General features: G+C 50.1%; 2 protein-coding genes across 4 annotated transcripts; one reads left to right on the forward strand and one right to left on the reverse strand.

Moving 5' to 3' along the window:
- Nucleotides 1-621: 621 nt before the first annotated feature.
- Nucleotides 622-27,378, reverse strand: ZMYND12 (zinc finger MYND-type containing 12). Of its 3 annotated transcripts, none has more exons than XM_039367447.1 (9): nt 27,130-27,378; nt 26,336-26,477; nt 25,881-26,052; nt 25,307-25,476; nt 24,451-24,576; nt 24,122-24,242; nt 23,848-23,993; nt 22,802-22,941; nt 622-2,328 (listed from the first exon to the last, which is right to left on the reverse strand). In XM_039367447.1, the coding sequence occupies exons 1-8, from the start codon at nt 27,249-27,251 to the stop codon at nt 22,822-22,824; spliced, it is 1,119 nt and encodes a 372-aa protein (XP_039223381.1). In that variant the 5' UTR covers nt 27,252-27,378; the 3' UTR covers nt 622-2,328; nt 22,802-22,821. The 3 variants fall into 3 exon arrangements, with proteins under 3 accessions (XP_039223381.1, XP_039223379.1, XP_039223378.1); XM_039367445.1 differs by lacking the exon at nt 622-2,328 and adding an exon at nt 21,226-22,650; XM_039367444.1 differs by lacking the exon at nt 622-2,328 and having other exon boundaries at nt 21,226-22,941.
- On the forward strand, nt 3,261-21,807 carry SLC2A1 (solute carrier family 2 member 1). The gene is made up of 10 exons (XM_039367443.1): nt 3,261-3,470; nt 13,097-13,189; nt 15,100-15,260; nt 15,599-15,839; nt 16,464-16,626; nt 16,733-16,920; nt 17,118-17,222; nt 17,711-17,812; nt 18,316-18,519; nt 19,626-21,807. The coding sequence occupies exons 1-10, from the start codon at nt 3,453-3,455 to the stop codon at nt 19,821-19,823; spliced, it is 1,473 nt and encodes a 490-aa protein (XP_039223377.1). The 5' UTR covers nt 3,261-3,452; the 3' UTR covers nt 19,824-21,807.

Raw genomic sequence — 27,378 nt, forward strand, 5'->3', positions numbered from 1 at the left:
AGTTTGAACAACAGCCCTCGAGTGAGTGGCAGCCTCTTCCTGGACATCTCTTAATTACACAACCCATAACTTTCTGGAATAGGGTTTAGCCCCAAGATTGAACTGGTTTTGTTCAGTCCTGTTGTTTTGTTTATGTTTTATTTTCCTTACAGGATGAGATTCAAAGATGGAATTTGTAGTGGGAATTACAGGCAAGAAACAGTAAAACCATTGATGCCCAGCCTGCAAAGTCGTAAACCCTGCTTGGAAAAGTTAGACAAACCGAAGCGGCTTCGTTGCACTTATCAATATTGCTCAGATAAATCCACAAGGACATCCAGGGTTCAGTTGTAAGGCTCCAGTACACAACTTGCCAAAGGAAGTTGTGGCTGCTCCATCACTGGAGTTTTTCAAGAAAAGTCTGGACAGGACGGTATAAGGACTCCTGCCTTGATCACAGAGTTCATAAAATCCTAGGGCTGGAAGGGACCTTGGAGGTCTTCTAGTCCAACCCCATGTGAAGGCTGGGGGATGCTGGGAGTTGAAGTCCACGCCTCTTAAAGTTGCCAAGGTGGAAGAAAATGCTGAATTTGCTGAAAGGCTGGGAAGCCAGTCCTCCATCAGTTTACAAGTAAGCAGTAAAACAGCCCTCACGATACGTGAGAATTTGCCCAAATTCTCCTCTCCTTTAACGGGAATTTCAGAATCAAATGCCGAAGGGATTTGTTGCACGCAGTCAAATTTCCTGCAAAGTCTATTTTTTCCCCCTCAGGACATGACAGCTTTGCCTGTCACAAAAATCTACTTCCCTAAAAGGAAATTTCATATATATATTTTTTAATCCCTACCAGCTTTATCTTTTTCCGGGCATGTGATGCTCACACACACAGACACAACCCCAGACTTGTCGGTGCTGAATTGCAGCAAGTGACACATCGGTTGCACGATCCCAACCGCTTTTTTCTCGAAGCTGAGTCCTCATGACCAGGAGACTTGTTGGGGCCTGAATTTCTTTGTTGACATTCTTCCAACATTGTGGTTCCCACCTGGGCAAGAAGCGGGGGGGGGGGAGGAAACTAGAGACAGTCCTTGACTTGCAAAAGTTTGTTTAGTGACCGTTTGAAGTTACTGCTGTAAATGCATGCTAATTGCCAAGCACCCAAATTCTGATTGCGGGCAAGGAGGCTGCAGCAGCCAAAGTGCAAGGACCAGTCAAAAGTCACTTTTCTTTCACTACTATTGTAACTTTGAACGGTCGCTAAACAAACGGTTGAAAGTCGAGGACTCCCTGTACAGTTGAGCAGACCAGTGGAACCTTTCTCTGAGACATGCCTGTTCTTCCCTCCCTTTTTCCAAGACACCGCCTGAGAGGATTTTCTGGCTGAAATAGATTTATCCTTTGGTTCAGCCTTGCTGGCATCTCCAGAGGTGTGGAAGGTGTTACTTTCACAATCTAGCAAATTCACTGATTGGTATTATCAAGGTTAATGAGTCACTTCCTCTCCTTTTTCAGCAGAATGTTAAGAACGTGCCTTGCTGCAGGGACCGAGCCTCGCTTCCTCTTTGATGTTGTTCACCTGCCTTTTAATTGGGGGGGGGGGGGAAGACCCATGAGGTCAGACAGGGAAGTTAGGAAGAAATGTAATTATTGAGTAGAATACGGTCAGTTGGGCTCCTGCACTGCGCTGCAGTTTCATCTCTCTTTTCAAGCCGAAAGAAAGGAAAAGAGAGTGAAAAAGCTTCTGACTTTCAGCAGAAAGATATAGAAGCGAAACATTGCGGTGGTTAAATTAAAATTAGACTGTCAGGTCTAATTCCCACCCCATGCTTGCAATATGAATAGAAGTTCATTTTTTACGCTGCAGAATTTCCCCCCTTAGTCAGGAAAAGACGGCAGCTCAGTTACAGAATGACCACAGAGGAAAAAAAATATGAGAAACTAGACTGAAAGAAGATAAAAATGGTTAGAGGCAGGTTCTTGTTTTCTCTGTTATATCAGGTTTTTTTGCCCTCCAGCTTGATGTCTTCTGAGGATTTTTCCACTTGATCCTGAAATTTTGTAGTAATTCTCAACTTCGGTTTGAAGGGAGCCCTAAACAGCCTTTTTTTCCCCCATCACAAGTGCTAAAACGAGAGTGAGAGAAAGAAAGAGACCTGCTATGAATAGAATCATAAAAAAGAGGGAGCTCCGTTGCTAAATGAGACAGTTGTGAAGTGGGTTTTGTCCCATTGGCTGCTAACGGTCGTAAGTCGAGGTCTACCTGAAATCAAGATAGTTTTGAAGACAAGAGTCTGTCAAACGAGCTCGCTTGTTGACATTACTGGAGGATAATTGCTAAGCAGGATCGGCTGAAATGGAAAATCAGAGAATCAGAACGTTTTAAAAAGAAGAAGAAAAAAAAAACAGAACTAGAAATGCAAGGGCTTCACAACGGGTCCCAAAACAACAAAGTTGTGATAGGAACCGGTGTGACCTTCCCAGGACCTCGGAAGGAGAAGGAAGCAGCCCCCCCCACCCCCACCCCCGTTGGGGTAACTGGTGGGACTTTTCCCTGGTGAGATTTCAAGAATTCTGATTATTCACTAGGACAATTGACATTCCTGGTTGCTGTTAGTCACCAAAGTTAGTCTGGCGGGTGGGAAACGACGTGTGCCTGTTTGTAAACACCAACCCTGCAAGGGAGGCCAGGCTGGGCGACCTCTCTGCAAAGCAGATGCCGGAAAGGATGGTGGCAAAAGTTTCTGTTTTTTTCCCCCCTCCAGCTACGGGGTGCTCAGCTGAACAGCCAGAATCGGGTCTCTTAAGGGCCGGACTCGCTGCAAAACGCAGCCGCTTCCCACAGGGAAGTCAGGCCCGATCAAAGTGTTGTCGGGTGTGTCTGTATGACGCTCACCACAATTTGTGGTAGGCGGGCAGGAGGGAGGACGCAACTTCGGCAACTTGAAGACCCGTGGACCTCAACTCCCAGAACGCCCCGGCCCTTCTGGGAGCAGGGGGTCTCAAAGCCTGGCTGGGGATTCTGGGAGTTGACGCCCACGGGTCTTGGGAGCCTAGCTGGCCGGGGAATTCTGGGAATTGTGGTCCTAAAGCGGCCGAGGAAAAGAGTTAACCAGGTTAATTCCGAAGAGGCCAGGGCGCGGACCTGCCCTGCATCTCAGGAGTTGCCACCCGGGTTAAAGCCCCCCTCCGGGTCGGAGAGGCGCGGGCCGATCGACCCCTCCCCGCCGGTGTGACGTCAGCGCCGCGTCAGCCCCACCTTCCCCCCGCCCCCGCCACACCTCCACCGCCGGCCAATCGCCTCTTAAGCCGCTGCCGGGCCCCGGACGCCGGTCTTGCCGCTCGCAGCCTCGCTCGGAGCAGCCGGGAAGCAGCAGCCGCCTCGCCGCCCCGCAGCAGACGCCCCCAGCAGCAGCGCTCCAGCAGCGGTGGGCACCGCCTTGACGAGCCGAGCCGAGCCGAGCCGAGCCGAGCCATGGCCTCGGAGGGGAAGGTGAGCCGGGCGGGGGCGTCCCGGGAGGCGCTCTGCGCTCCTGCCGGGCGGGAGTCCGGAGGAAGCGGCGGGCGAAGCGGCTCCGCTTTCAGGACCCTGGACCAGGCGCCGGCCGGAGCGCCAGCGGAGCCGGGCTTCGGCCGGTAACCTGGCTGGGTGGAGGAAAAGGAGGAGGAGGGATAGAAAAGGCGGGACGGAGAAGGAACGATGGAGGAAGAGAAAAATGGAAAGAGGAGTGATGCAAGAAGAGGCGAAGGCAAAGAAAGAGGAGGGGGAGAAGTGATGGAAAAGGAGGGATGGGAGAAGAGGAGGAAAAGGAGAAGGCGGGGAGCTGGGGAGGAGGAGGGGGCGCGCGGCTGGGAGGGCGAGAAGGAAAAAGCGGCTCGGAGACGGGAGCCGAGCGCTCCGCAGCCCCCCCTCCTCCTCCTCCCGCGTGTCCTTCCTCCTCCCGGCCAGCTTTGACGCGCGGCAGGTCCGGGTTGCGCGGCGGGGGAAGGGCAGGGCAGGGCCGGGCCGGCGGCCGGGGCCGGCTCTCCTCGGGAAAGCATCTCTGCCGCCGCCCCTTCCCGACAAGAGGTGCTTCCCCGCCGTCCCGCCTCGTCCGGCCCCTTCGTGCGACATAGCTGGTGGGGACGTCCCGTCCCGACCTTCTCCTCTATGTAAAAAAAAACCTCTGCCCACGTCTGAATAAAAATTGCAGGAGTCGGAGAAGGCGGGCGGGAGCCGGTTCTCGGTAGCTCGCTTGTTGAGGGGGTGCTTGGTCGTGGGAAGCCACAGAGGATTAACCAGGATTAAAGCTGGCGTAAAGTTTATCTCTAACCCTGGAAAGTCTGGGGGAATAGTCGTTCTGGACTGGGGGTCCGATCCCCCCACTATGAGTGCCAACGTTGGCAAGCGAGGGGGGTCCCCAACGGGCCCCCCAACTGTAGCCACACTTTCGACTTAAGTTGAAAACGTTTGTCAGAAGAGCAGAGTTGGCAAATGGCAGGCAGCGATCAGAGGCGCGAAGCAAACATTTGCACTAACTAATAAAATAAACTCGGTTAATCTGAAAAGGGCTACTACAGACTCCTAGTGTTTTTATGCTGTGCGGTGCTTGTTCGGGTGACAGCATGAGCAGAGATGGTGACTTTTTCCACTTTTATTTATTTTTTCACTTACTAAATTTATTTGCGGCCTGCCTCATTGCAAACAACTCAAATTTTTTTTGTTACTTTCATATTTTATCCTTTTCTGAGTTCGGGGCTTTTAGATTACGAAGGGAAAAGCCAATTTAAAAAAAATAACCTTAATTGAATTTTTAATTCTAATGTTAATTTGTGTTGTTTTATTGATTGGTTATATTATGTTGTATAATGCCCTGAGCCCTGTTTTGAGGGAGATGGGCAATTTAGAAAAAGAAAAAGAAAGAAAGAAAGAAAGAAAGAAAGAAAGAAAGAAAGAAAGAAAGAAAGAGAAATAATCAGCAGAGATGTTAGGTCAACAGCAGGCTGAATTTAAATGAGTTTAAAGCAGGGGTCCCCAACCCCCGGACCGTGGACCGGTACCGGACCATGGCATGCCCGCAAACCAGTCCGCACAAACAAGCAAAGCCCCATCCATAGGATGCAGGCAGCACACAAAATCACACACACTCTCTGATCCTTGGAAAAACCTCTCTCCATGGAACCAGTCCCTGGTGCCCAAAAGGTTGGGGACTTCTGGTTTAAAGCATCCGTTATATTTGCTCAGAGGCTGTTTGTGTGAAACTCAGAGTTGCTGGCTTTTCCTTAAGTTACTTCAAGCATGAAATTGCAGGAGGAGGAGGAGGAAAATGAGGGATGTCTTTCAACTCCAGTAAGCTGGCTGGTTAATGACCTGGTTCTACCACGTTTGTTGGAGAACAGCAAAGTTTTCCTAACTAGATCTGAGACAAACCTCTGCCTGTGTTGGGGAGGTCTGGGTATCTCTTTGTCCACCAAAATCCAACTTTTTTGTTTTTACAGCAGGCTACTTTGAAGCCGGTTTTCAATGTAGGGACCACCAGCCGGGTGGAAAAGAGGGTCTTCAGCCCTGCAGCCGGGAACAGAGTCTCGGTCTTTTTTTTTTTTTCCTGTGTGCCCCTGACATCCATGTTAGGCCCACCTGGGCCATGTTTTAAAAATTTGCTGAAAACAAGTGCAGCCCTTGCCATCAAAGGATATTTGAAGTTCTGTACGAGCTTCAGAGGAAGTGGTTCAACGTAGCTGCAAGGGGGGGGGCTTTACACGGGGGGGGGGTTATGGTGAGGAAGGCAGAGTAAAACTTTTTTGCATGAAAAAAGCAGGGACAACTGGATCCTTTGCTCCGTGTTGCAGGGCTTGTAAAAAAGCCAAATCTCACCCTTGTGTGAAAGAGAACATTTCCCCCCCCCCATGGTCTAGGGTCTCCTGCTTGAACAAGGGGTTGGACTAGAGGACCTCCCTTCCCACTCTTGTTACTCTGTGAATTGCTTAAAGAGGGGCTTTTGCTTCTGTTTTGAATTTGCAAATGGCATCGGTCTGCTTTTGAGGGGCTTCCCCAGAGCAGAGCAGCCCCCTTTCCTTGTAGCTTGAAGCCATTTTTCCCTCTGTTTCTAAATGTGGCTGTTGGGCATTTTTCTCAAAAGGACCATTTATCCAGCTGTTTCCTTCAGCTTTAATTGCTGGAGTTGGTCTCCCCTGCTGGCCTGGAGAGGGAAAGCCCCCCCCCCCCGCAAGTGGCTGAGCCCACTGCAGAGGGGTCTGGGGAGTGGGCACCTCCTGCTTCCCTGGCCTCAATTCTCCCTACCCACCCATCCCTTGGTGTGTGCGGCACCAAGACCACACAACTCTCAGCTCTACAAAGCCGGCAGGGAGGGGACACCCAGTGGCCGCGAAGAGCCGGACTGGAGTTTGGGCAGAGTCTGGATTGAGATCTGGGCTTGGAACGGCTTCTGGGAGACGTGACAGTCAGGAGCATGCCACTGCGTAAGATTTTCCAGGGGGGAGGAAGGAGAGCCCCTCCCTCGGTGCTCCAGTCTGCTCTCTGCAAAGCCTGGGAAGCTGAAGCCAAACAATCTTTTTTGAAGAAAGCGGAGGGGATGTGTATATAAATATATGTATTTAAAATTTCCTTTTTCCAGCTCCTTCAAAGAGGCTGGAGAGACACTAGGGGTGGCTTTGATCTGCTAGGCAGAGGCCCGGGGACCCGGGGGAGGGGGGAGCTGTCCTTGGGGCATTGTTGGGAGAAAGGAGAATAATAAATATTGGTGAATGGATGTTATTGTGCCTCCCTCGCTTGCTCCAGCACTTTGGCCCGGCCGGAGGGTCAGGGAAGGGCGCAGTTGGTAGGTTGCATCTGGTTTTGGTCAGAGAGAGAAAAAGAGAGAGAAAGAAAGAAGCCTGTGGACTTCCACTCCCAGAATCCTCTGCAAATGCTAGAAGGGGAATTCTGGGGGGGGGGAAGAAGCCCCCAAAGCAGAGCATGGTTAGGGCCTCGTGGCTGAGTCTGGTCCTTGCCTGTTCAGATTTGACTTTCTAAGCACCCTGAACCTCAACTACTGTTTGTGGCTGAGTCAGAAGGAGAAGCTGACTCAGAAACGGTTTCCTTTGCTTGACTTGCTTTGCGGGAATAGGCTCTCTGCACATGTCCAGGAAGGCGGTTTGAACCTTTTGGTTCCACTGCCTGCGTTTGGGAATGAGCAGATGACCAGGGAAGGAATTTGTTATTTTCTCACTGCGCTATTCAATCTCTGATGTTTTCACGGGGGGGGGGGAGAGGCAGAAAATGGAAAACCTCACCACGACAATAACAATAAAAACAGTAGCAACAACATTGTAAAATGGAAAAGGAGTAGAGCCGATATTAGAGAAAAAAACTGCACCCACCGTGGCAGCAGAGGAAAAAAAACTGCAAAGTTTTGGAGAGGTTTGGGAAAGTGACTTTGTGCGACAGTCCCCTCTCCGTGGTGCTGAAAGTGAGCATCTTAGGGGGGCCACCCTGAAAAAGTCTCTGCTCCCAGCAGACCCATTTGCACCCCATTTGGAAGGATGGGACGGGGGGGGGGAAGTTGGAGAAACTCCCTTAGGACCCAGGCAAGTAAATTTAGAAAGAACTTAACATTAATAGGCTAGAGCACACCTGGTGCCCACCTCCCCCCCCCCCCGCCTCATTGGATTCAGTGGATTCCTGTCTCAGGCTCTTCCAGAGGAGTGTAGCAATTGCTTCTTTCCGTGATGTTCAGCCTTGTTGGCATTATAGGGTGCTTGGTTAAAAAAAAATACCACCCACATTTTAATTTTATTTTTGTTTACTATTTATTTTTCAACTTTGCAGGTGGCCTAATAGCTCTAATAAAGCCTAGTTGGCTTCACTGAACAATTTTTTAATTAAAAAAAACTTATTATTTTTTAAAAAAGAAAGTTCACCAGAGCTGTGTGAGATCAATTCAGGAGAATTAAGTAATTTATTATTATTCCTGGGTGGAGTCGCAATTTGAAATATGGCTGACAAAAACACATCACTGTGTAGGCATGTTTATCTTAATGTTTTTTTTAAAAAACAAACAGAATGACAAAGAACAAGGAATTCATCCTTTCTCTTTTCCCTTTCTTTCTTTCTTTCTTTCTTTCTTTTTCTTTTTCTTTTTCTGTCTCCTTTCTCTTTCCCTCCCTCCCTCCCTTCCTTCTCTACCTCCCTACCTGCCCTGTTATTCTGTTGTTCTCTATTCTGTAAGAAAGGGTCTCCTGTTTGAGCAGGGGGTTGGACTAGAAGACCTCCAAGGGCCCTTCTAACTCATATTATTCCACTATTCTGTTGTTCTATTATTCCCCTTCCCTTAACCATGGATTGACCAAACTCAAATGGGATCCTTCTCCTTTGGAGACCCTGCAGCCTTGTTGTTGCCTGCCTCGCACAGTGGCCTCTCCGACTATCGGACAGCGAATGAAAATTTAATGGCCACGGCAGGCCAAACAAGGTCAGGGTGTGCCGGCGGGGCAGGGCTGCCCCCTCTTGGCTGCCAGAAAAGGCCTCCCCCCCCCAATCCAGCCCCCTGCCAGGAATCTGAGGTTGGTGGACGTGGGGAGAGGCACGCAGGCCAGGCACACTCATGCAGGAACCTCCACCAGGGCTGAGATTTCTGTACAAGGTGCCAAATTCAGATCTTGGGATGCGCTACGTGGCTGGGGGGAGGGGTGGATGTAGGAGAGGTTGATTTTCAAACCTGGCCATTTTTTAATTTTAAGTGAATCCGTCTTCCCCCATTCACTTTGCTGGCCAGGAGGTCACAAAAGAGGACCTTGAACCATCATAAATACGAGTCAGTTGCCAAGTGTCTGAATTTTGATTACCTGACCCTGGCCCTAAGTGTAAAAAAAAACAGTCCCTTTTTTCAATGCCGTTGCAACTTCGGTCAGTAAGTGAACAGTCGTAAGCCGAGGACTGCCTGCGATTGTCGTGGGGTGGAAGTGTGGAGCTGATTTAGGAGCTGGGGACAGGGGGGGCGAAGGGGTTAATCCCGCAAGCGGCTTAGGGCTGTCGGAGGATGAAAAGGAGCCCAGACGGGGGGGGGGGGGGAAGGCCAGAGGGAGATTGCAGGGTGGGAAGATTTTTCTGGGCAAACCAGCTCTGGACAAACAAGTTGCAGAGTTTTTGGCAGCCTGGTGGTGCGGTTTTTTCCCCTCGCACGCAGGGGAAAGGGGGGGGAAAGGTTGCAAACTTGACCTGTGTTGTGTTGCAATGGAGCAGAGGTTGTGTTGTGCCGGGGTTGTGTCCTGGCCTGCTCTGAGCAGCAGCAGCAGCCAGGTTTTAGATTAGAGGGAGAGGGAGCAAGGTTAGGGTTGAGGACTACCTGCAGTAAGATATCTGCCTTTCCTCTCTGGGGTGAGGCTAGATGACCTTTGAGGCCCCTCCTTTATTACTCCCTGAAGCAAGAAACCATTCCTAGTTGCGGGGGGGGGGGGAATATTGTATAGTCTGAATGCAACAAACAGGTGTGTGTGTGTCTGTGTGGTGTGTGTGTCTGTGTGTGTGTTTGTGATGTCTTTGGGGCAGAAATTTCCCAACCCCCCAAAGCAAAGAGGGCGAACTTGTTGGTTGAGATGCCCTGCCCGTTACGCTGTGCAATCCATGCAAAGTTTTTCCGCCTGAGGCCATGAAGGCAGTCATTGCATGCTCAAGAACTCTCTTCTCCAGACAACCATAAATAATGTAACACAGACAGGGTGGCAGAAAGTTGTTTTGAGACCAAATGAACACATCTTTTCTCTTCTTCTTCTTTCAATGTGTCTCTTTCAACAACCTGTCTCAAAATCTTTCCTTTGGGCCTATTTTTCGTCCTGCAAGGCTCCTGGTCACACATGGCTGCTTCACTGGAGGGGGGGGGGGAATTTGCTACTAGGGAGGCGAGATTCGAACCTGGAGCTGCCCGCCCCCCAACAAACCGCCTTCTCCTTAACCCAAAGCATTAATCCATTGCAATAAAGTTTGCCAGTTGGGATTCTGCTGCGTCATCTTCCATCTTTGGCAAAGCTGTGGGCATGTGATTGTGGTTGTGCGTCTTATACAACTGGGAGGTGGATTTGGGGAGGGGTGTGTGTGAGTCCGCCTCTGGCTGGGGGCCAGCGACATAATTGCTTCCCTCCTTGGAATCCGCTGCCCAAATTCGGAGTTTTGTGTAGCCCAGTCCTGGTGCTCTCCTTCATTTTGGTGCGGCTGGGAGAAGAGGAATCTGGCGGGCCTCTTAAGCAGGCAGCCATGAATATGGTTCATTTAAAAAAAAAAAATCCAGTTTATTTTGGTTTGTATGTTAAATCCAAGGCAGAGCAGGGCAAGGCCTCTCTCCTCTGGCTGCCTTTCTGAGGAGAGGGGTCTTGGTGGTGGAGGTGGGGGCAGAAGGCTGTAAAGCAAAGAAACACAACTTTTTTTTACTTCTGAAAATTCACTTTTGGGGGCTCTGGAACTTTGGGTTTATTTCCTTCCATCTTTCTTCTCTCTATTTCTTTCTGTCTATCTCCCTCCCTCCCTCCCTCCCTCCCTCCCTCCTTCCCTGCCTTCCTTCCTTCCTTCCTTCCTTCCTTCCTTCCTTCCTTCCTTCCTTCCTTCCTTCCTTCTCTCCTTTCCTTCCTCTCTCTGTCCTCTGCCTCGTGGTGTGATTTTGAGCTTGGCCCCTGTCTTCTCTTTAATGGGGTGACTGGACAAAGGTGAATTCACAGGTGCCTGTGTGTCCTTGATGTCACAATCACAACCACACCTTTGGGGACAGCGTGTCAGTAACCAAAACAAAGGTTGGGTTCTTCATGGCTTCCGGAAAAGTTGCAAAAGACGAACAGAGACTTGGGATTCCGCATTCTGGAGTTGTTATCTCTGGGAGATATCTGGGAGGAAGCAGCCCCCAAAGTATGAACTCAAAAGCTTCCCGGTGGCCATTTTATCCATGGGTTGCACAGCAACGTGCATTTCTTTCTCCCCTGCTTTTGATTTTATTATTTTCGTTTCACCTACATACAGGTGGTCCTCGACTTACGACCACAACTGAGCGCAAGGCAATTGTTAAATGTATGTTTCCTCGTTTTACGACCTTCCTTGCCACCATTGTTAAGTGAATCACTGTACCGTCACAAATATGAGTCAGTGGCCAAGTGCCTGAATTTTGATCACGTGACCCACGGGAATGCGGCAACAGTTGTGTGAAAAACGGTCCTAAGTCACTTTTTTCCAGCGCTGTTGTAACTTCCAGGGAACGATTGCCAGTCAAGGGTTATCTGCAGTTTGATTGCGGCTGCTGTGAATCGCGTGACGGGATCCCTTCCGAGCTCACTTTTCCGCCTCTGTTGCATCAGCCCGTCGGCTGTTCTGGCGCCACGGACAAAAACCAGGAATTATTTTCCCGTGATCTGGGCGAAGGGTGGGACCCTCTTCAAAATTTTTGCCCTCTCCTTGTGAGGTTGTTTAGCGAAACAGATCTCTTTCCCTCGTTCTCGCCCAGCTTGACCCGCAACCCACTGCACGGGCCCTGCCTTCCTTGTGAAGCCCTGCCAGGGACCCGTCAGGATTAGGGAGGGTCAGGACGGACCACCTTTGACGGAGGCCACGCCAAGAACCCCACTGCAGCCTCTCCCTTCCCTGTGGGACTCCTTCCCCGCATTCCTGGTCGGGGCGAGGGTGGCAGGGCGAGCCGGTGTCCTGGGCCGGCTGTGGGGATGATGGTTTTGTGACCCCTGTCTTCACTGGTGGGCCATGATCCCCAACCGGCTACGAGTTTCATGCGTAATGGGGATTTGAACCCTGGGCTTCTTGAGAGGCCTCAGCCAGGGACGCGCCTCCATCATGAAGCAATGCTAGCTTAAACATGGTCTGTTGAACAAAATAATATTTATTTTTTTTGTTTGTTTTATTGAATAAAATAATCTGTGGTTCCCGTCATTAACCAAGTGCACCGCACAGGCCAGGTTAAGTGCTAAGTTGATAGCTCGCCCCTAGTTTTACAGGTAGTCCTCGTTTATCAATGGCCTCGTTTAGCGACCGTTCGCGCTTACGCTGACAAAAAGGTAACCTTGCAGCCAATCCTCGTACGGACGGCCACTGTGGCGGTCATGTCCTTGCTGGATTTGGCAGCCTCTTGGGTGGTTCGGCCAGGCAAAGTTGCAAATGCCTGGTGGCTGCTTGGGACTCAAAGACTAAATTCTGCTCTATGGTCCTGGAAAAAAATATAAAGAGGTTTCTCCAGCTTTCCTGGCCAGGTTTTGGAGAGGGGGGACCCGGAATCCCCTTTCCCTGGCCCCACAGCCAGCCGGCTTGGGCCCCCGAGCAGGGCACCGAGAGCGGCAAAGCAGCCTAAGAGCGGGCAGCTTGCTCCAAATCCGATTCACGAGGCTGCCAGCTCAGCCTCCTCCTTCTCCTGTCCGGCAATACCCTTTGGACTCCGCTGCCCGAGCGGAGGCCACAACAATGGACAGAGCGTGAGAACCGGAGCGTGTTGCTGGGGCCGCGAGAGTCTCCCAAAGCCGCTTAGGTCAGCTGGCAAGAATTGGATCCCCAGATTACTGGTGTGCAACCAGCAAGGGGAAGCTGCCGAGATTTCAGTCACGTCTCGTAACCGAGAGCCTGAACAAATCCTCAATTGATAACCTGGTTGGGCGGGAAGGAGGCTGGGAAGTGGGAAGGCCGGGAGGGGGGGAAACTGGTTTATTTGTGGGCAAACTGGCTTCAATCAATCTGAATAGAATAGAGCTGGAAGGGACCTTGGGGGTCTGCTAGTCCAACCCCCTGCTCAAGCAGGAGACTGTCCAGGTGGCTGTCCAGTCTCTTCTTGAAAACCTCCAGCGATGGAGCACCCACAACTTCTGGAGGCAACTTCTATTCCACTGGTTAATTGTCCTCCCCGTCAGGAAGTTTCTCCTTAGTTCCAGGTTGCTTCTCCCCTTGGTTGGGGGCTTCTGCCTGAACCGCCTCTGAATGCTATCCTGGACTTAATCATTTTGTCTCAGTTAAGGTCCCCTTCACTAAATGATGCCGAACGCGCATCCTGAGCCACGCCAGTTAGTATCGGGGCTCGGTGGCTTATCCCAGTCTCACCAATTTCTGCCCCGTTCCACGTTCAGGTTTTCCCCAGTAACCCTTCTTTGCTCTTTCTTCTGTCTCCGCAGATGACCGCCCAGTTGTTGATGGCCGTCGGGGGTGCCGTGTTGGGGTCATTGCAGTTTGGGTACAACACTGGAGTAATCAACGCACCGCAGAGGGTAAGAGCCACTGCTTCGCACCACAAGAACGCACCACTGCCCAAAACTTCGTAAATTGTGTCATGGGATCACAAAACACTGTGATTGGCTGCCAAAGGTGGGAGGGTGCCAGGCACCCGAAATGCGGTCATGTAGGTGTGTAGGTGTGTATGTGTGTGTGTTGCCGTTGGAAGTCCAGAACCAGGTTGTAAGTAGTTGAGGGGGGGGGGTCTGTTGTAACTTCAAACAAGGACTGTAAAACCAGGTGTGCTCTCCTGAGCCACAATCTAGCCGGTTGCAATTTACCCAAAGCGGTAAAGCTCAGAAAAAGAAGAGGGAAATGCCACACAAAAAAAAGAGATGAACCAAACCTCGGGGAACAATGATGACCCGACAGTGGGGCGAGCAGGTCAGGGGTCCCCCTCCCCTGGCTTTCGTCCTCCTTTGTCCCTTTCACCGGGACTCTGCCTGCCCTCCGGCCAAGGACGAGACCGAAATTCACGGCTTGGGAGGTTGCGTCATCCCACCGGCCTCTTTGCAAGACTCCCCCAGGGGGAAGCCACACGGGAAGTCTGGAGAGACCTTGGAAGAGCCGTCTAATCTGGTCTGGGCACTTAGGATAAAGATGCCCGATGGCCCTCTCGGCCTGGCCTGGAAGCCTCCAAAAGCTCCTGGGGCTGGAGGAGTGCCAGTTTGGCCCCGTGTCTGAATCGGGGAGGCCGGCCGAGTCCCTCATCCTGCATCCGGACAGGTCCGGTTCTGGTTTGTTCTGCCTTCCCAGCCAACTGGGCTTTTGTTCAACAAACCTCCCTTTCTTTAAGAAGCGGTATCTTGTTTTACATTTTTGAGTCTCAAAAGCACCTGGAACTTTTTGTTCTGCTCACAGCGGGGCTGTTGCAGTTTTCCTTTGCAAAGACAACTTAGGCGCACGTAGCGTTGCGTTCTTGGGCCTTTAAAGGAGAGCCTCGTTAAGTAGGGCAGGATTGGGCCCAACCAGCCGAGTTTGGAGGAGCATCAAAGAACGGCTGCGCTCCTCTCCTTCCGTGGAAGAGGAAACCTGAGCTGCCTTGACCACCCACACCCCTCTCTGTGGAATGCTGCTCTCACCCTGATCCCCTTTGGTGTGTTTACACACACACACACACACACACACACACACACACACAAGGACACCCTGCTGGAAAAGAAAGCAGGACAAAGGGAGGTGAGCCTACAACAACAGATTGTATGGGCTCACTGAGGAGGAGGAGGAGAGGAGGAGGAGGAGGAGGAGGAGGAGAAAGAAGGATAGGAAGGAAGAATGTTAAGGAGGAATGAAGGTGAAAGTGAAGGAGGAAGAGAAGGAGATTGAGGAAGAGGAAGAGAAGGAGGAGATGAAAGAGAAGGTGAAGGAGAAGTGGAGAAGGTTAAGGAGGAAGAGGAGATGAAGACAGGGAAGAAGAAGTAGAGAAGGTTGTGAAGGAGGAGAAGAAGAGGAGGAGGAGGAGGAGAAAGAGGAGAATGGGAGGGGAGAGCTGCTGCTGCTGCTGAGGGAAGAAGTCCTCCTCATCCCGTAGTCCCCTCCCTTTCATTTCAGCCCTTCCATCGTGACTCAGCAGCCACCCGGCCTCTGAGCTCTCAGTTCCTTCTAGGTCACCGTAACCTGCTTGGCCAGGTGCCCGTCCCTCGCAGGCCAGCTGGACCACTGCCACCCTCTGGTGGAAAAAAGGCCTCGGTGGCTCCAAAAACAATCCTTGGCCCAGGAGAAGCAGTGGGTCAGCTTGCCCCGGGGCTGCTGCTTGACCCCTTTGGCCTCCTGTCACAGGGGCAACTCTGGTTGTGTGTCAACAGAGATGCCTCTTAAGGAGCTCTGACTGGTGGAAACATCTTGTGTGGAGCAGAAACCTTCTCGTTTCAATCTCGTAGAGTCCTTCTCCTCCTCCTCTTTGCAGGTGATAGAGGAATTTTACAACCAAACATGGTTGAACCGATACGAGGCCTACATCACACCGGGCATGTTGACCACTCTCTGGTCTCTCTCCGTGTCCATCTTCTCAGTCGGTGGGATGGTCGGCTCGTTCTCCGTTGGGCTCTTTGTCAACCGCTTTGGACGGTAAGTCAGAATAAGAGAATAACAGAGTTGGAAGGGACCTTTGAGGTCTTCTAGTCCAGCCCACTGCTCAAGCAGGAGACCCTCTACCATTCTGGACAAATGGCTGTCCAGTCTCTTCTTAAAAGTCAATGGTTCTTGAAGATCTTCCATCTAGATCTTTTCTGGAACCACCCAAAACCACACATTTGTGTGCAGGACAAAGCTAGAAGAGGGGCAGTAATATTTTCCAAATGTTGGATGTTCAAATATAAAATGGGGGTTGAGAAGGTCAACCTTCTCCTTTCCTTTGATCCTGACTGGGGCCTTGACAGTTGTTGTCCTTCCTCTTCCCCTCCCAGGAGGAATTCCATGCTGATGTCCAACTCTCTCGCTTTCCTTTCGGCCATCCTGATGGGCTTCTCCAAGATGGCCGGCTCCTTTGAGATGTTAATCCTCGGCCGTTTCATCGTGGGCGTTTACTCGGGCCTCACCACGGGCTTCGTGCCCATGTACGTGGGCGAGGTCTCCCCCACGGCTCTGAGGGGGGCACTAGGAACACTCCATCAACTTGGGGTCGTGATTGGGATCCTGATTGCACAGGTGAGAGACGCTTGGGGAGGGGGGTCTGTTGAGGGGGAAGGATGGACCCTGAAGGTCCATGTTGGGTCTCCTGCAGATCCTGACCGAACGTTCAAGAAGGACAACATAAAAATGTAACAGTCACAACTCAAATGTCTGCCAATATCCCACAGGGTTTCAAATTCCGAGATGTTTTTCCAACTAGGAGAAAGGTTGAACCCTTCCAGAAGGGCTGAAGAGGCCATTTTCCAACCAGTAGTGGATCTCTTGAAGCTTGCACAGTTTCAGGATGGAAATATTTTGCCCATTGTGCTTAATCCCGCCAGATACAAGCACCCTGTTTCTTGGCCTTATCTGGAGGAATCCAGGAATGACTTGTAGCCTTTGTTGCACAAGTAAACACACACCACACAAAACATAACGGAGGAGAAGAGCTGGGGAAGTCCAGAAAGACCATCTCCTTCCATCTCAATTTAAACTCTAGACTAACCATGCCTGTGATGAACTGAACGGAACCTCAAGAGAACCGTTGTCTTCTAGGAAAATGGGTGTATTCCTCCCGATTTTTGACAAACAAGCGTGTCCAGGATCTTCACACTTCCTAGACTTCAGTTTTCACCTTCCCCACTGTGCCTTTTTTCACAGATTTTCGGTATTGATCTCATCATGGGGAACGAAAACCTCTGGCCCCTGCTGTTGGGGTTCACCTTCATCCCCTCCTTGGCTCAGTGCATCCTGCTGCCTTTTGCACCCGAGAGCCCCCGTTTCCTTCTCATTAACCGCAACGAGGAGAACAAGGCCAAGAGTGGTAAGTCGCCACCACTAGCTGAGACAGGCAGGTGAATTCTTTCGGATTACTGGCTGGCCCAGGTCTTCCATTTCTCCCTTTCTGAATCCTTTGTTTCTCTCTCAAGTTCTAAAGAAGCTCCGTGGGACGACCGACGTCAGCAGAGACCTTCAGGAGATGAAAGAGGAGAGCCGGCAAATGCTCCAGGAGAAGAAGGTCACTATCTTGGAACTCTTCCGTTCTCCTATCTACCGTCAGCCCCTCTTGATTGCCATCGTACTGCAGCTCTCTCAGCAACTTTCTGGGATCAATGCGGTAAATATGGGCTTGGCGAGAAATTGAGGTGAAATGTTGGGTTGGTTTTGAGGTCCTACCAATCCCGTTGAGTAGGACAGTATGTTCCTCCCTGCATCTAGACAGCATCGTTTCTCTACCAGCACCCCAACAATGCCACTGAGTGCTCTTAGAGGTCAGTTGTGTTGACGTTGTCCCTCTTGTCTCCCTTCTCCAAGGTGTTCTACTACTCCACAGATATCTTTGAAAGAGCCGGAGTACAGCAGCCTGTTTATGCCACGATTGGGGCTGGAGTGGTCAACACAGCCTTCACGGTTGTTTCGGTGAGTAGGGGGCTCTCTTGCTAAGAAAGCGGACCTGGAGAGAGGACAGGGAAGGACTTGGAAAGAGGAGGAAGGGCCTACAGCAATAGGTGTCACAATAGGGTTCCTAAACAGCCATGAGGGACCTCTCTCTTGGGGGTACCTGAAGTTCTCTTGGAGCAGGGAATGTGGCAATCTTCAGAACCAAAATGAGACAGTTCAGAGGGTCCATGTCAATGGAGAGTCAACCAGTCATGGTTGTCCCAAAGGTGCTTTTTCAAAAGGCAACTGGACTTTGTTTTTCTTTGAAGACGTTTCGCTTCTCATCCAAGGAGCTTCCACAAAATATAATTGTGCATATATCAACCTGAATCTACAGCCACTTCCTCAAAGTTGATTCATGACCTCTAACTTCTCTGCGTGGTCTCCCCAAAGTTCTCTGATGATTTTGAGGAGGACCTTCCACGGTTTCCATGCTGATGTATCTCCACTGTTCTCTCTCTCTGAAGCTGTTTGTGGTAGAACGGGCCGGCCGAAGGACACTGCACCTCATTGGACTCTCCGGGATGGCCATCTGTGCGGTTCTCATGACTATTGCCCTGGCACTTCTGGTGAGTAGCAAACATGGATCCATCAAAGGTCCCATAGAATGATGGTAAATGAGGAGGACCCTAATGGTTTCCCTAACCATTTCATATGCCCGATTCTTGGCACAGTTGATCCTTTCCCAGGACATTAGGGGAAGGAGAGTCCAACATACCAGGAGAACTGAAGATGTTCTCCTTAACAGCAGGCTGTATTGTGGGTGTTGGGTTCAACATTCTGCTGATTATTCTCCAAGCATTTGTATTCAATTGAATTACTATGATTCTTAGAAGAATCGAATTGAATCAAATTGAATAGAACAGAGAACAGAATACAGAATAAAATACAGAGTAGAATAGGATAGTTTTATTGGCAAAGTGTGATAAGAAGCACAAGGAATTTGTCTCCAAAGAAGCTAAGAATTGAGAAAAAAAAAACAAACAAACTCAAGAATGCCACCAAAAGTGATGGGAAATACAATTAAAAGTTTGTTCCCCGATTCTATTTTTTCTCTTTCTTCCTCTGCTAGATTCAAGTGCCGTGGATGTCCTATCTTAGCATCGTCGCCATCCTGGGCTTCGTAGCATTTTTCGAAATTGGCCCGGGACCCATTCCTTGGTTTATTGTGGCTGAGTTGTTCAGCCAAGGCCCACGTCCTGCTGCCATCGCCGTTGCGGGACTGTCCAACTGGACCGCCAACTTCATCGTAGGGATGGGCTTTCAGTATGTGGCGGTAAGTGTGGAGATGAGCTCTTCCCAGCACCGGCATCACAGAGGGACCTCATGATTAGTTTCTGAGGGCCGATCTGGGCAAAGGGACCCAGAAGCAGGACATTTTGAGAAGCTTAAGCTTGCTTAGGATCTTCTCAATTTTGCATGGCCCTTCTATGTTACTCCATCGTTCTTGAGAGAAGTAGGGCAACCAAGGATGGCTGGGTAGACCTGGTTTTTTGTACACTGAAAGTTGGACACTCTAGCTATTCAACTGCCATCTCTACTGCTCTTGAGGAACTCAGTGGCTGCTTTTACTTATCTGGGAGAATAATAGAATAAGGGAAGAGACTTTGGAGGTCTTCTAGTCCAACCCCCTGCTCAAACAGGAGACCCTACATCATTTCAAACATGTGGCTGCCCAATCTCTTCTTGAAAACCTCCAGTCATGGAGCATCCACAACTTCTGGAGGGAGGTGTTCCACTAGTTAATTGTCCTCACTGTCAGGAAGTCTTTCCTGAGTTCCAGGTTGCTTCTCTCCTTGATTAGTTTCCATCCGTTGCTTCTCGTCCTGCCTTCAGAAGCTTTGGAGAATAGGCAGGACCTTCTCTTCTAAAGTAACAGAAGAATCTGCTGGGGATGGATAACTGATCAGAGAAGAATAAGGGTGAGGTATAATGAAATGAGGGTCTAACATGAGGAGATACCTCTTCACCCCAAGTCAGTGCTAAGTTGTGGCAATGAGAGTCTTGATGCTTCCCGAGTATCAAAATAGTGATTTTCATACTGTCCAGATAGTTTGAAGATTCTGAAAATTAAGTTTTCACCTCTTTCAAGACAAAGACTGTGGAAGCCAGCAGAGAGATGAGGGTGGGTGCACTAAAAGTTCTCCTGAAAAGATGGCCACTTTTAATGGGAATTATCAAGGAACCTGGGACTTTTTGCTTCAAAGAGGTGTTCTACTACCAAGATATCATCTCCTTGTTCTCAAGAGAAGCTTGTCCACCCAACCTTCTTGACTTAGTGGTGGTGGGTTGAGTCGTCCTTATTCACCTCCAGCTGACTGCACCTCTGACCCTACACTAAGCAGAGCTGTGATACCTCTTCTTCTTCTTCCCCCCTTGCAGGACCTCTGTGGCGCCTACGTCTTCATCATCTTCACCGTCTTGCTGATCCTCTTCTTCATCTTCACCTACTTCAAGGTGCCTGAGACCAAGGGCCGAACCTTTGATGAGATCGCCTCCGAGTTCCGCCAAGGAGGTGCCGCCCATGGAGACAAGTCCACGGATGAGTTCCATAGCTTGGGTGCCGACTCCCAAGTCTAAAGGCTGGGACCTGGGCGGGCATCTCCTCCGAGTTGCTCCTGTCCTGCCCATCCTCTCCACGTGCTGGTTACAAAGCCAGGTCCGAGGCGAAGAAAAGTATTTGGGTCCCGAGTCCAGCCCCACCGCCTGGATGACGAACCCAACCCAACGTAGCTCCTTAGGAACCCTTAGCTGGTGGCGAGTCCAGGATTTCAACGTTGTCAGAACCGTTCGGAAGCAACGATTCCTCTTCGTGGCCTCGTCCTTGAGAAGATAGCACTTCTGCAGCCATCCATGCTCTATTCTTTTTTCCTCTTTGTTTTATAAAGGAGAAAAAGCATCTCCCCTTTGCGCCCCCCTCAAAAAAACCTTGCGTTGCCAGAGACAAAACACTGAATACCATTAAACGCCGGTTAAATACAAGATGGGGGGGGGGGCAGAACTGAAAAGTTGGAACTTCTGAAACGAACTGAGACTGGATCTGAAGGGCCAGGGGTGGGGTTTTCCAGGCCAGCATTTTGAAAAGTTGGGGAGAGGAACTGAGCTAAGGTAGGGGTGTCCTCTGAGGAGTGGCAATCGCATTCTCAGAGGGATGGTGTGGGGTTTTTTTTTTTGGTTTTTTTTTTACAAAAAGACAAGATTTAAGCCCTTGGTTCTTCTCCCCAGCCTACAGTGGTTATTTTCTAAAAGTCGACAGAAAATTGTTTCCGGTAGGAACAAAGTTCTTGGCGTCCCCTTCCTTCTGCCCAAGCTTGAGAGGAGGCAGCGATGGGTGCCCTGCGGATCCCCCAGTAGTTGTGAGGACCACCCTTGTTGACCTCCTGCACCTGGTCCACCCTGGCAGTAGGTGGCCAGGCCAGGTTGTGGCCCGAAGGCATCTTCCCTGAGATGAAAGGAAGAATGAGAGAGAGAATGGGAGAGAAAGAGAGAGAGAGAAAAAAACAAATTCCTCCCTTTTCAGGAATCCTTTCCCCAAGATTCCTGCCAGGGGTGGGGTTGGTCTCCCTTTGGACTCTGCCGGGCGTAGGGTCCTGGGTTCAAGAAAGAACATTTCCCCGGCCTTGGCCAAAGACGGTCCCAACTGACCGCCTCTGAAGAGAGAGAGGAGACCTCTCTGCCCTGGAAACTGGCTTAAATCTTTTTTTCCAGAAGCCAACGATTCCAGAAGTCATACACTGGGGCAACAATGAGATACACACAAACACACCCCCAAATCTGTTTCCAGCTCCCCATTAACCTCCTTGCACCCACCCTGCAAAAGAGCTCCGGAGGACACAGTTCTATTGTGTCTTTGAGCAATTCCTGGCCTTTGGCAACTGGACTCACTCAACACCCCGTTCTAACCCCCCAAAACGAGAATAGCTGCACCCCTTTTCCTAGCTTTCCTAGACTGGAAAATATTTATATTATTATTATGTATGTATATTTTTTATTTTTGGTTCCTGTTTCATGTGGGCAGTGCGCTAAGTTATAGCACTGTTTCCAATACTGTATTTCCTGCAAAGACTGTATTTTTGAATAGTTCTAGTTTCTCTAGCCGTCGTTAAGAGCTGTATTTCACTACAATAAACTTATTTTTTTATATATAGGGTATCTCACCTGCACTGTAGCAGAACCTGTTGCACTGATAATGTTAGGTTTTTTCTTTAGTCTAGTCAGCCAACCTGGTTTAAAAATGGCCTTTCGTGTTTTGTGTTTGCTAGTTCTCGACAGTTTGCAAAAAGAAAGAAGATTCCTGAAGCAAAACCATTAAACGCACCTATTTAATAATATATGTATATTTTATTTATTTGTCTGTTTGTAAACCGAAGGCATACACCCAACCGCACTTGAATAAAAGAATTACGTTTTTAGGGTATTTTTTTTTTCTTAAAACGTTAACTTTTGTGTTTTGCTGTGTTACTGTGTGATGTCGAGGGGGGAGGGGCTCCTTTCTGGAGTGCCAATGAGAAGGAAAGCCAGAAAGGACAAGTTTGTATGGATCAAATAAATAAATAAAATAAAACCTGGGACTGTGTGTCTTGCGATGTTGCTTAGCTTGGGGGCAGGGAGAATTGCCGAAGTGGCCTGTCAATCTGGCTGCTGCTGTGATATTTTGCAAAATATTCTCAGCGCGCCTTGTGAAAAGTGCTTGAGCCTGGGTGCCTAGCAGAGGCAAACTTCAGCTTCCAGAATTCCCCAGGCGGCAGCGGCAGCTCCAGGTGGGAATTCTGGGAAATGATTGCTACGCTTTGACAATCGTTCAGGATGTTTGGGAAAGGACGAAGTCCTCGCAAACACCACAAATGGAGCAGGGGGAGAGATTTTCCCGCTGCTTAAAAGGAAATTTAGAAAACCAGCAATGTCTACAAGACTTGGGGAAGGAGGGATCTCCTGGTGGTGACTTTTCTCCAAGTCTTTTAGAGGTTGCTGGTTTTCTAAACTTCTTTTTAAGCAGCAGGAACGGTGGTTAGGGAAGAACTGCCCACTGGTCCTTGAGAGGGGGACATCCTTTCAAACCTCTCGGCTGGGGGCTTAGCGCCCCCCAGAGATGGAGAGAGACACAGAGAACCTCGAGGGAGCATGTTTTTCGTGATCAACAGGGCCAGAAATCCTGCACACGCGCCAGCTGCATCAAACCATCTGAGAAACGCCGGGGGCATAATTTTCATTTGGGTCAGTTTGAAATGACACGGACAATCAGAGCGTGGATTTAATGAATGATTAGAAGTAACAAACATCCCCTGCGGCCGAACAGTCCATTAAACGGGGTCTGTGGACGCTGCCTGTGTACACCCCTTCCCCACACAGTGTGAAACAGCCTCACAGATGGCTCCGTGCCTTTGGCTGCTCCCTGGAAGCTGTCACCCTGGTCACAAACCAAAATAAATTTTAAGTCCTGCTACTGGGATAATAATTGTCTTTTAGGGGGCTTTCATCATCCCACAAAGATGTAAGACTTTTGACTTGTTCTGTGAAAACCGGAATACGAGCGGCTCCGGTGTGGGGCTGGTCCTTACCTCGAGGGGGCTGCGAGGAGCTATTTCCTTTGCTCTTCTCTGGATTTGATCAGTTTCACCAAGTGGTAAAGCGACTCGCCTGGGTCGTGGGTGGGCAGAGCCTTGACCGTCTGTAGAAACCTCATCACAAATTCGTCCGCCTGGATCGAGGCACGCCGGGAAGGGGGAGAAACAAAGCAAAACAAAACAGGGTAAACAAAGTTAAGCTCTTTGCAGAAAGAGAGAAAAACAAAACAAAACTCCACCGCTGGATTTTGTGCCAGGCCTGTTTCTGGTGCCCGAGAGGAAGGTAAGGCTTCATTCTTCACAAGACGGGCGGAACCTGGCTTGGCTCTTTTAACATAAGGTGCCACAACTGCAGACCTCAGCACAAGGCTTTAGCATGAAATATTCAGTCTGGTCACATCTGCTTCTGGGATGCCCCAGGCTCTGGAGAGAGTTGAATGCTCTCCAAACATCTGCAAGGCTCTGGGACGGAATCTCTCCTCCTTAGAGGGGTTGTTCTAAGCGAGCAAAGGTTGTGAAGGAAACGGGACCCACAAGTTGTGTTCTTCAGTAAGAGAATCTTGCAAGTTCAGATATGCTCACTGACTTTTTCCTCGTGTTCTTGGGTATGACCAGTCTGGAGAAAAGGAGGACTAGGAGTGACAGAATGGCGGTGTCCAATATCTAGGGGGTTACCGCAAAGAAGAGGGGGTCCACCTATTCTCCAGAGCACCTGAAAGGCAGGGCAAGAAGCAACAGGTGGAAACCAACCAAGGAGAGAAGCAACCTGGAATTAAGGAGAAACTTCCTGACAGGGAGGACAATTAACCGGTGGAACTGCTGGAGGTTTTCTGGAAGAGATTGGGCAGCCATTTGTCTGGAAGGGTAGAGGGTTTCCTGCTTGAGCAGGAGGTTAATGGGACTGGAAGACCTCCAAGGTCCCTTCCAAGATTCTGTTATTTTCTTGGCCTGGGCTCTTCTGGGACATTTGTCTTCCAGCCTCTCTCCCTCTTGTCCTTCAAGCTCTACAAAATAATTCTTCTTCTTTTTTTTTCAATTACCTTTGCCAGATCGTGGATCAAGAAATGAAACATGGCCAACGCGTGCAGCAGTTTGGCTTCCTTCTCTGGCTGTGGCCTGAGAGACTGTTCTCGGAAATGCAAGATGGAGTTCAGCATCTCCGTCGCTTCAGCCCGCTGCTTCTCATCTGGAAGAGGAAGAGGAGGAGGAGTGATTATTTCAAAAATTTGAGTCCCAGGTATATTCCTTCTAAAAACTGCTAAAACCACGGATCTCCCGGAGATGGTCCCGGAGATCAGGAGGGGGCCTCCTTACCCAATACGTCTTCCTCTTTCCCGTCTTCTACAGAGAGCAGGTCCACCTCAGCGGGAGTGATGAGTTTTTGGTACTGGATTCCAACGAAGTGGCTGAAGTGATCGTGCCAGAGATTGACCACCTGCGAAGAGAAAAACCCGGACACTCCAATCATCATTATCATCGAGGGTTATTCTGATTTAATCAAGGGGGTGGGGTGGCAGCCCCCCCTAATATTTTAGGGTGGCATAAACCCTAAATTGTTTTTATTTTAACTACCTGAGAACTCATTCTCACTTGCATCTAAACTCCCAGCCAGGTCAGGGTGGGGGTGGGGGGTGTCCACTGACCTCAGCATACAAGGAATCCACAATGTCCATCTTATTCTGGCGGGAGAAAATGTTGGCCATGTGGAAATAGCCTCCGGAGATGGCCACGTTGCTCGTTGTCCCAAAAGCACAACATGCAAAATATACCTGTGGTGAGATATATTTGAGGAGGAGGAGGAGGACAGGGATAAGGAAAAAGAAGAAGAAAAGGGCGATGGGATTCATGGTGCTCTCTGAGCTTGGTGGTTTTCTTGCAGTGTTTCTTTACCAAACTAGGTAACATTCTCAATGATGATGTTCCCTTGTTTGGTAATGAAGGAAACCACCAAGCTGAGAGAGCACCGAGGACCCCACAGTCCTTCTCCTCCTCTTCTGCAAACCCCACTCCCTTCTAGCACTGATGATGTTACCTAGTTGGATCATGAAAGGTCTTCAAGGAAACCTCCAAGCTCGGAGAGCACCAAGAAACCCACGTTTTCACCCTGAGCTACGAGTATTCTCTCCTACTGATATTCCCTGGTCTGTCCTGGATGGTGCTTTCAGACTGCATGCAGTCCCTGGGCTTGAATCAAAGTTCCCATCTGCTTCCAATCACGTTGGGAAGGCAGGAAGTTCTCAATAACCTCCCCATGTTACGCAAACCCACTTTGAGGTTGATTCAGGACTCAGCCTGGCCCTGGCAAGCATGAAAGGATTTTCATAACCACAAAGGATTTCTGTCCCTCTGAATCTGGTTTTAATAAAGCAGGAAACGAGTCTGCCTTTCGGGTCCCCCTTCCTTGGGCTGTGACCCTCCCTCCCTCCTGGAGCAGCTGCACCTTCTGAAGCACCCCTCTCAAGAAAGAGAGACAGACCCACAACGATTGCTGAGCCTTACGTCGTTGGCCAGGTGGTACAAAGAGTCGTCGAAGTTCCCTCTGGCGGCATACAGGAGTCCGAGGTTGCGATGCAGCTTGGACTGAATGTTGTAGCTGCACTGGGGGTTCTTGAGGACAATCCACTGGGCTTGGGAGAGATACTCTTCGCCCTGGGAGAGGTGCCCCAGGCCTGGAAAACCAACAAGACGCAGCTACGTTACGCAAGTAACAGGAAACCAGCGAGGAATCTTGGCTTGTGCGGAGACAGAATGTCTGAACGCACAAACCTCAAATCCAAACTACTTTGGGAGCGACATTCATCACTCAGTTCAGAAAAGAACGGTGAAGATATTCCATCTTTCCAGGGGAAGAAATAAATTATTTATCTATTAATGTACTTGTTTGTCTGATTTCTCAGCAAATGACTCTGGGCGGCTCACAATTTAAAACACGTATTGCCGTTAAAATTTTAAAAGCATTCAAGACCACAACCGGAAGTTCCATTGTAAGGGGGCGCAGTCATAAAGTGAGGGAATGGAGGGCTGCCCCTCCGAGCCCCTCTCCCCCTTCAGAAGCCCCCCCCCTGCAGCTCACCCAAGCTGGTCTCGGCTAAGGCCAGGTAGGCGGGGACCAGCTCCGCTGAGTCGGGCCCATAGATGCTGATACTGAACTTCAGGGAGTGGAGAGCAGCCGGGATGGCATCTTCGTGGTGGCCTTCCAGCAGGAAATTCTGGGCCGTCTCAAAGGTCACTTCAGCCAGGAAGATCTGGGGGGGGGGGAAATAATTGAGGGGTGGGCTGATTTTTTTTCTTCCAGTCGATTCTGAGGACTGGATGTGGTGCAGGTAGTCCCTGACTTACAGCCGTTCGTTTAGTGATCGTTTTAAAGTTACCGTGGCCCTGAAAAAAGGGACTTGGGACCAATTTTCATACTTACGAGGTCCTGTGACCAGGATTTGTACAGTTGGCCACTGACTCATATTTTGAGGCTGGATTGTGGTCGTAAGTCGAGGACTGCCTGCGTTTGGTACCCTGGATCACCCAGCCTACCTCTCGGTTCCGCTTCTGCTCCTCCCCGAGTTTCCTTTCTTTCTCCGAGGTGTAGAAGGGGGGAGCCGCCCGCAGCGGGATGAGCAGCCGGCAGATCTTGGCGTGGACGCTGATCCAGTCGGCATTCTGGTGGTCCACATCGCTGGCCAGAGGAGAAGAAAGTAAATAAATAAAACCAGGCATGACTGTAACCTCATCCCTTAACATTCACTTTGCTTAATAACGGGACTGCCTCGACTGATAGTCAAGGACTAACCGTATTATTAGGCAAGAAAACGAAAATGCACTTACAAACGCAAATAGCTAGCGCTCGACTCACAAATTCCAAGGTCACTGAAAAAAGCTGTTTGCTTAACAACCAGGTTGAGAGATGTCATAAACTGGGGCAAAATTCACTCAGCCACTGTCTCGCTCAGCAGTGGAAATTTTGGGCATTAGCTGAGGATTACTTGTGCTTTTGGGCCATCTTGCCCTGTGCGTATTATTATATAAAATCTATTTTGCATATTTTTACACCTGTCAGATTTTTATGATGTTTTATATCTATTTTATTTGCTCACTGTTGAGTTACACACACACATATATGTATATGTATACGTTTTGCGCCTGTCCGTTCTTTTGGCCTGTTTTATACCAGTTTCATTGGCTCATTTGCACTGAATGCCTACAATCTGAGGGAACTCCTGACAGGGCCGAAGATTGACAGCTGTCCAACCGTCCATTGCAAGGGTTGCTGCAAGCCCCCCGTCCCCCTGGCGCTTCAGCGGAGGCAGCCCCGCCTGCCGGCCACTCACCAGTAGTAGGTGACCAGACAGGCGGCGCATCGGACCGTGGCGGGGCCGAGGCAGAGCTCGCAGCGCTGCTTCTTCTGCCGGGGCTGCGCCAGCGGCACCAGCCACTCCGTCTGCATGGCCATCTTCTCCCGCCGCCGTTGCTAGGGCGCCGTTGCTAAGGGAGGCGGGGCTTCCGCCGGCGGCCATCATGCTCTGAAAACACCCATCTTACTAAGCCACGTCCGGTTATGGTCCCCGGAAGAGCGCTCT

This window comes from Crotalus tigris, unplaced genomic scaffold, assembly GCF_016545835.1.
Source record: "Crotalus tigris isolate CLP2741 ecotype Arizona unplaced genomic scaffold, ASM1654583v1 scf7180000020588.15403103151:6194809, whole genome shotgun sequence".
NCBI classification, from domain to species: Eukaryota; Metazoa; Chordata; class Lepidosauria; order Squamata; family Viperidae; genus Crotalus; species Crotalus tigris.

Bases quoted from the DNA above. Each gene is read 5' to 3' on its own strand.
- ZMYND12 (XM_039367447.1), bottom strand. From the start codon at position 27,251: ATGGCCATGCAGACGGAGTGGCTGGTGCCGCTGGCGCAGCCCCGGCAG. The intron at 26,478-27,129 runs GTGAGTGGCCGG...TCCTCTGGCCAG, and splicing joins TGTCTGGTCACCTACTACTG to CGATGTGGACCACCAGAATG. The intron at 24,577-25,306 runs GTAAGGCTCAGC...ATCTCACCACAG, and splicing joins TGTACCACCTGGCCAACGAC to GTATATTTTGCATGTTGTGC.
- SLC2A1 (XM_039367443.1), top strand. The intron at 15,840-16,463 runs GTGAGAGACGCT...CTTTTTTCACAG, and splicing joins TTGGGATCCTGATTGCACAG to ATTTTCGGTATTGATCTCAT. The intron at 16,921-17,117 runs GTAAATATGGGC...CCCTTCTCCAAG, and splicing joins AACTTTCTGGGATCAATGCG to GTGTTCTACTACTCCACAGA.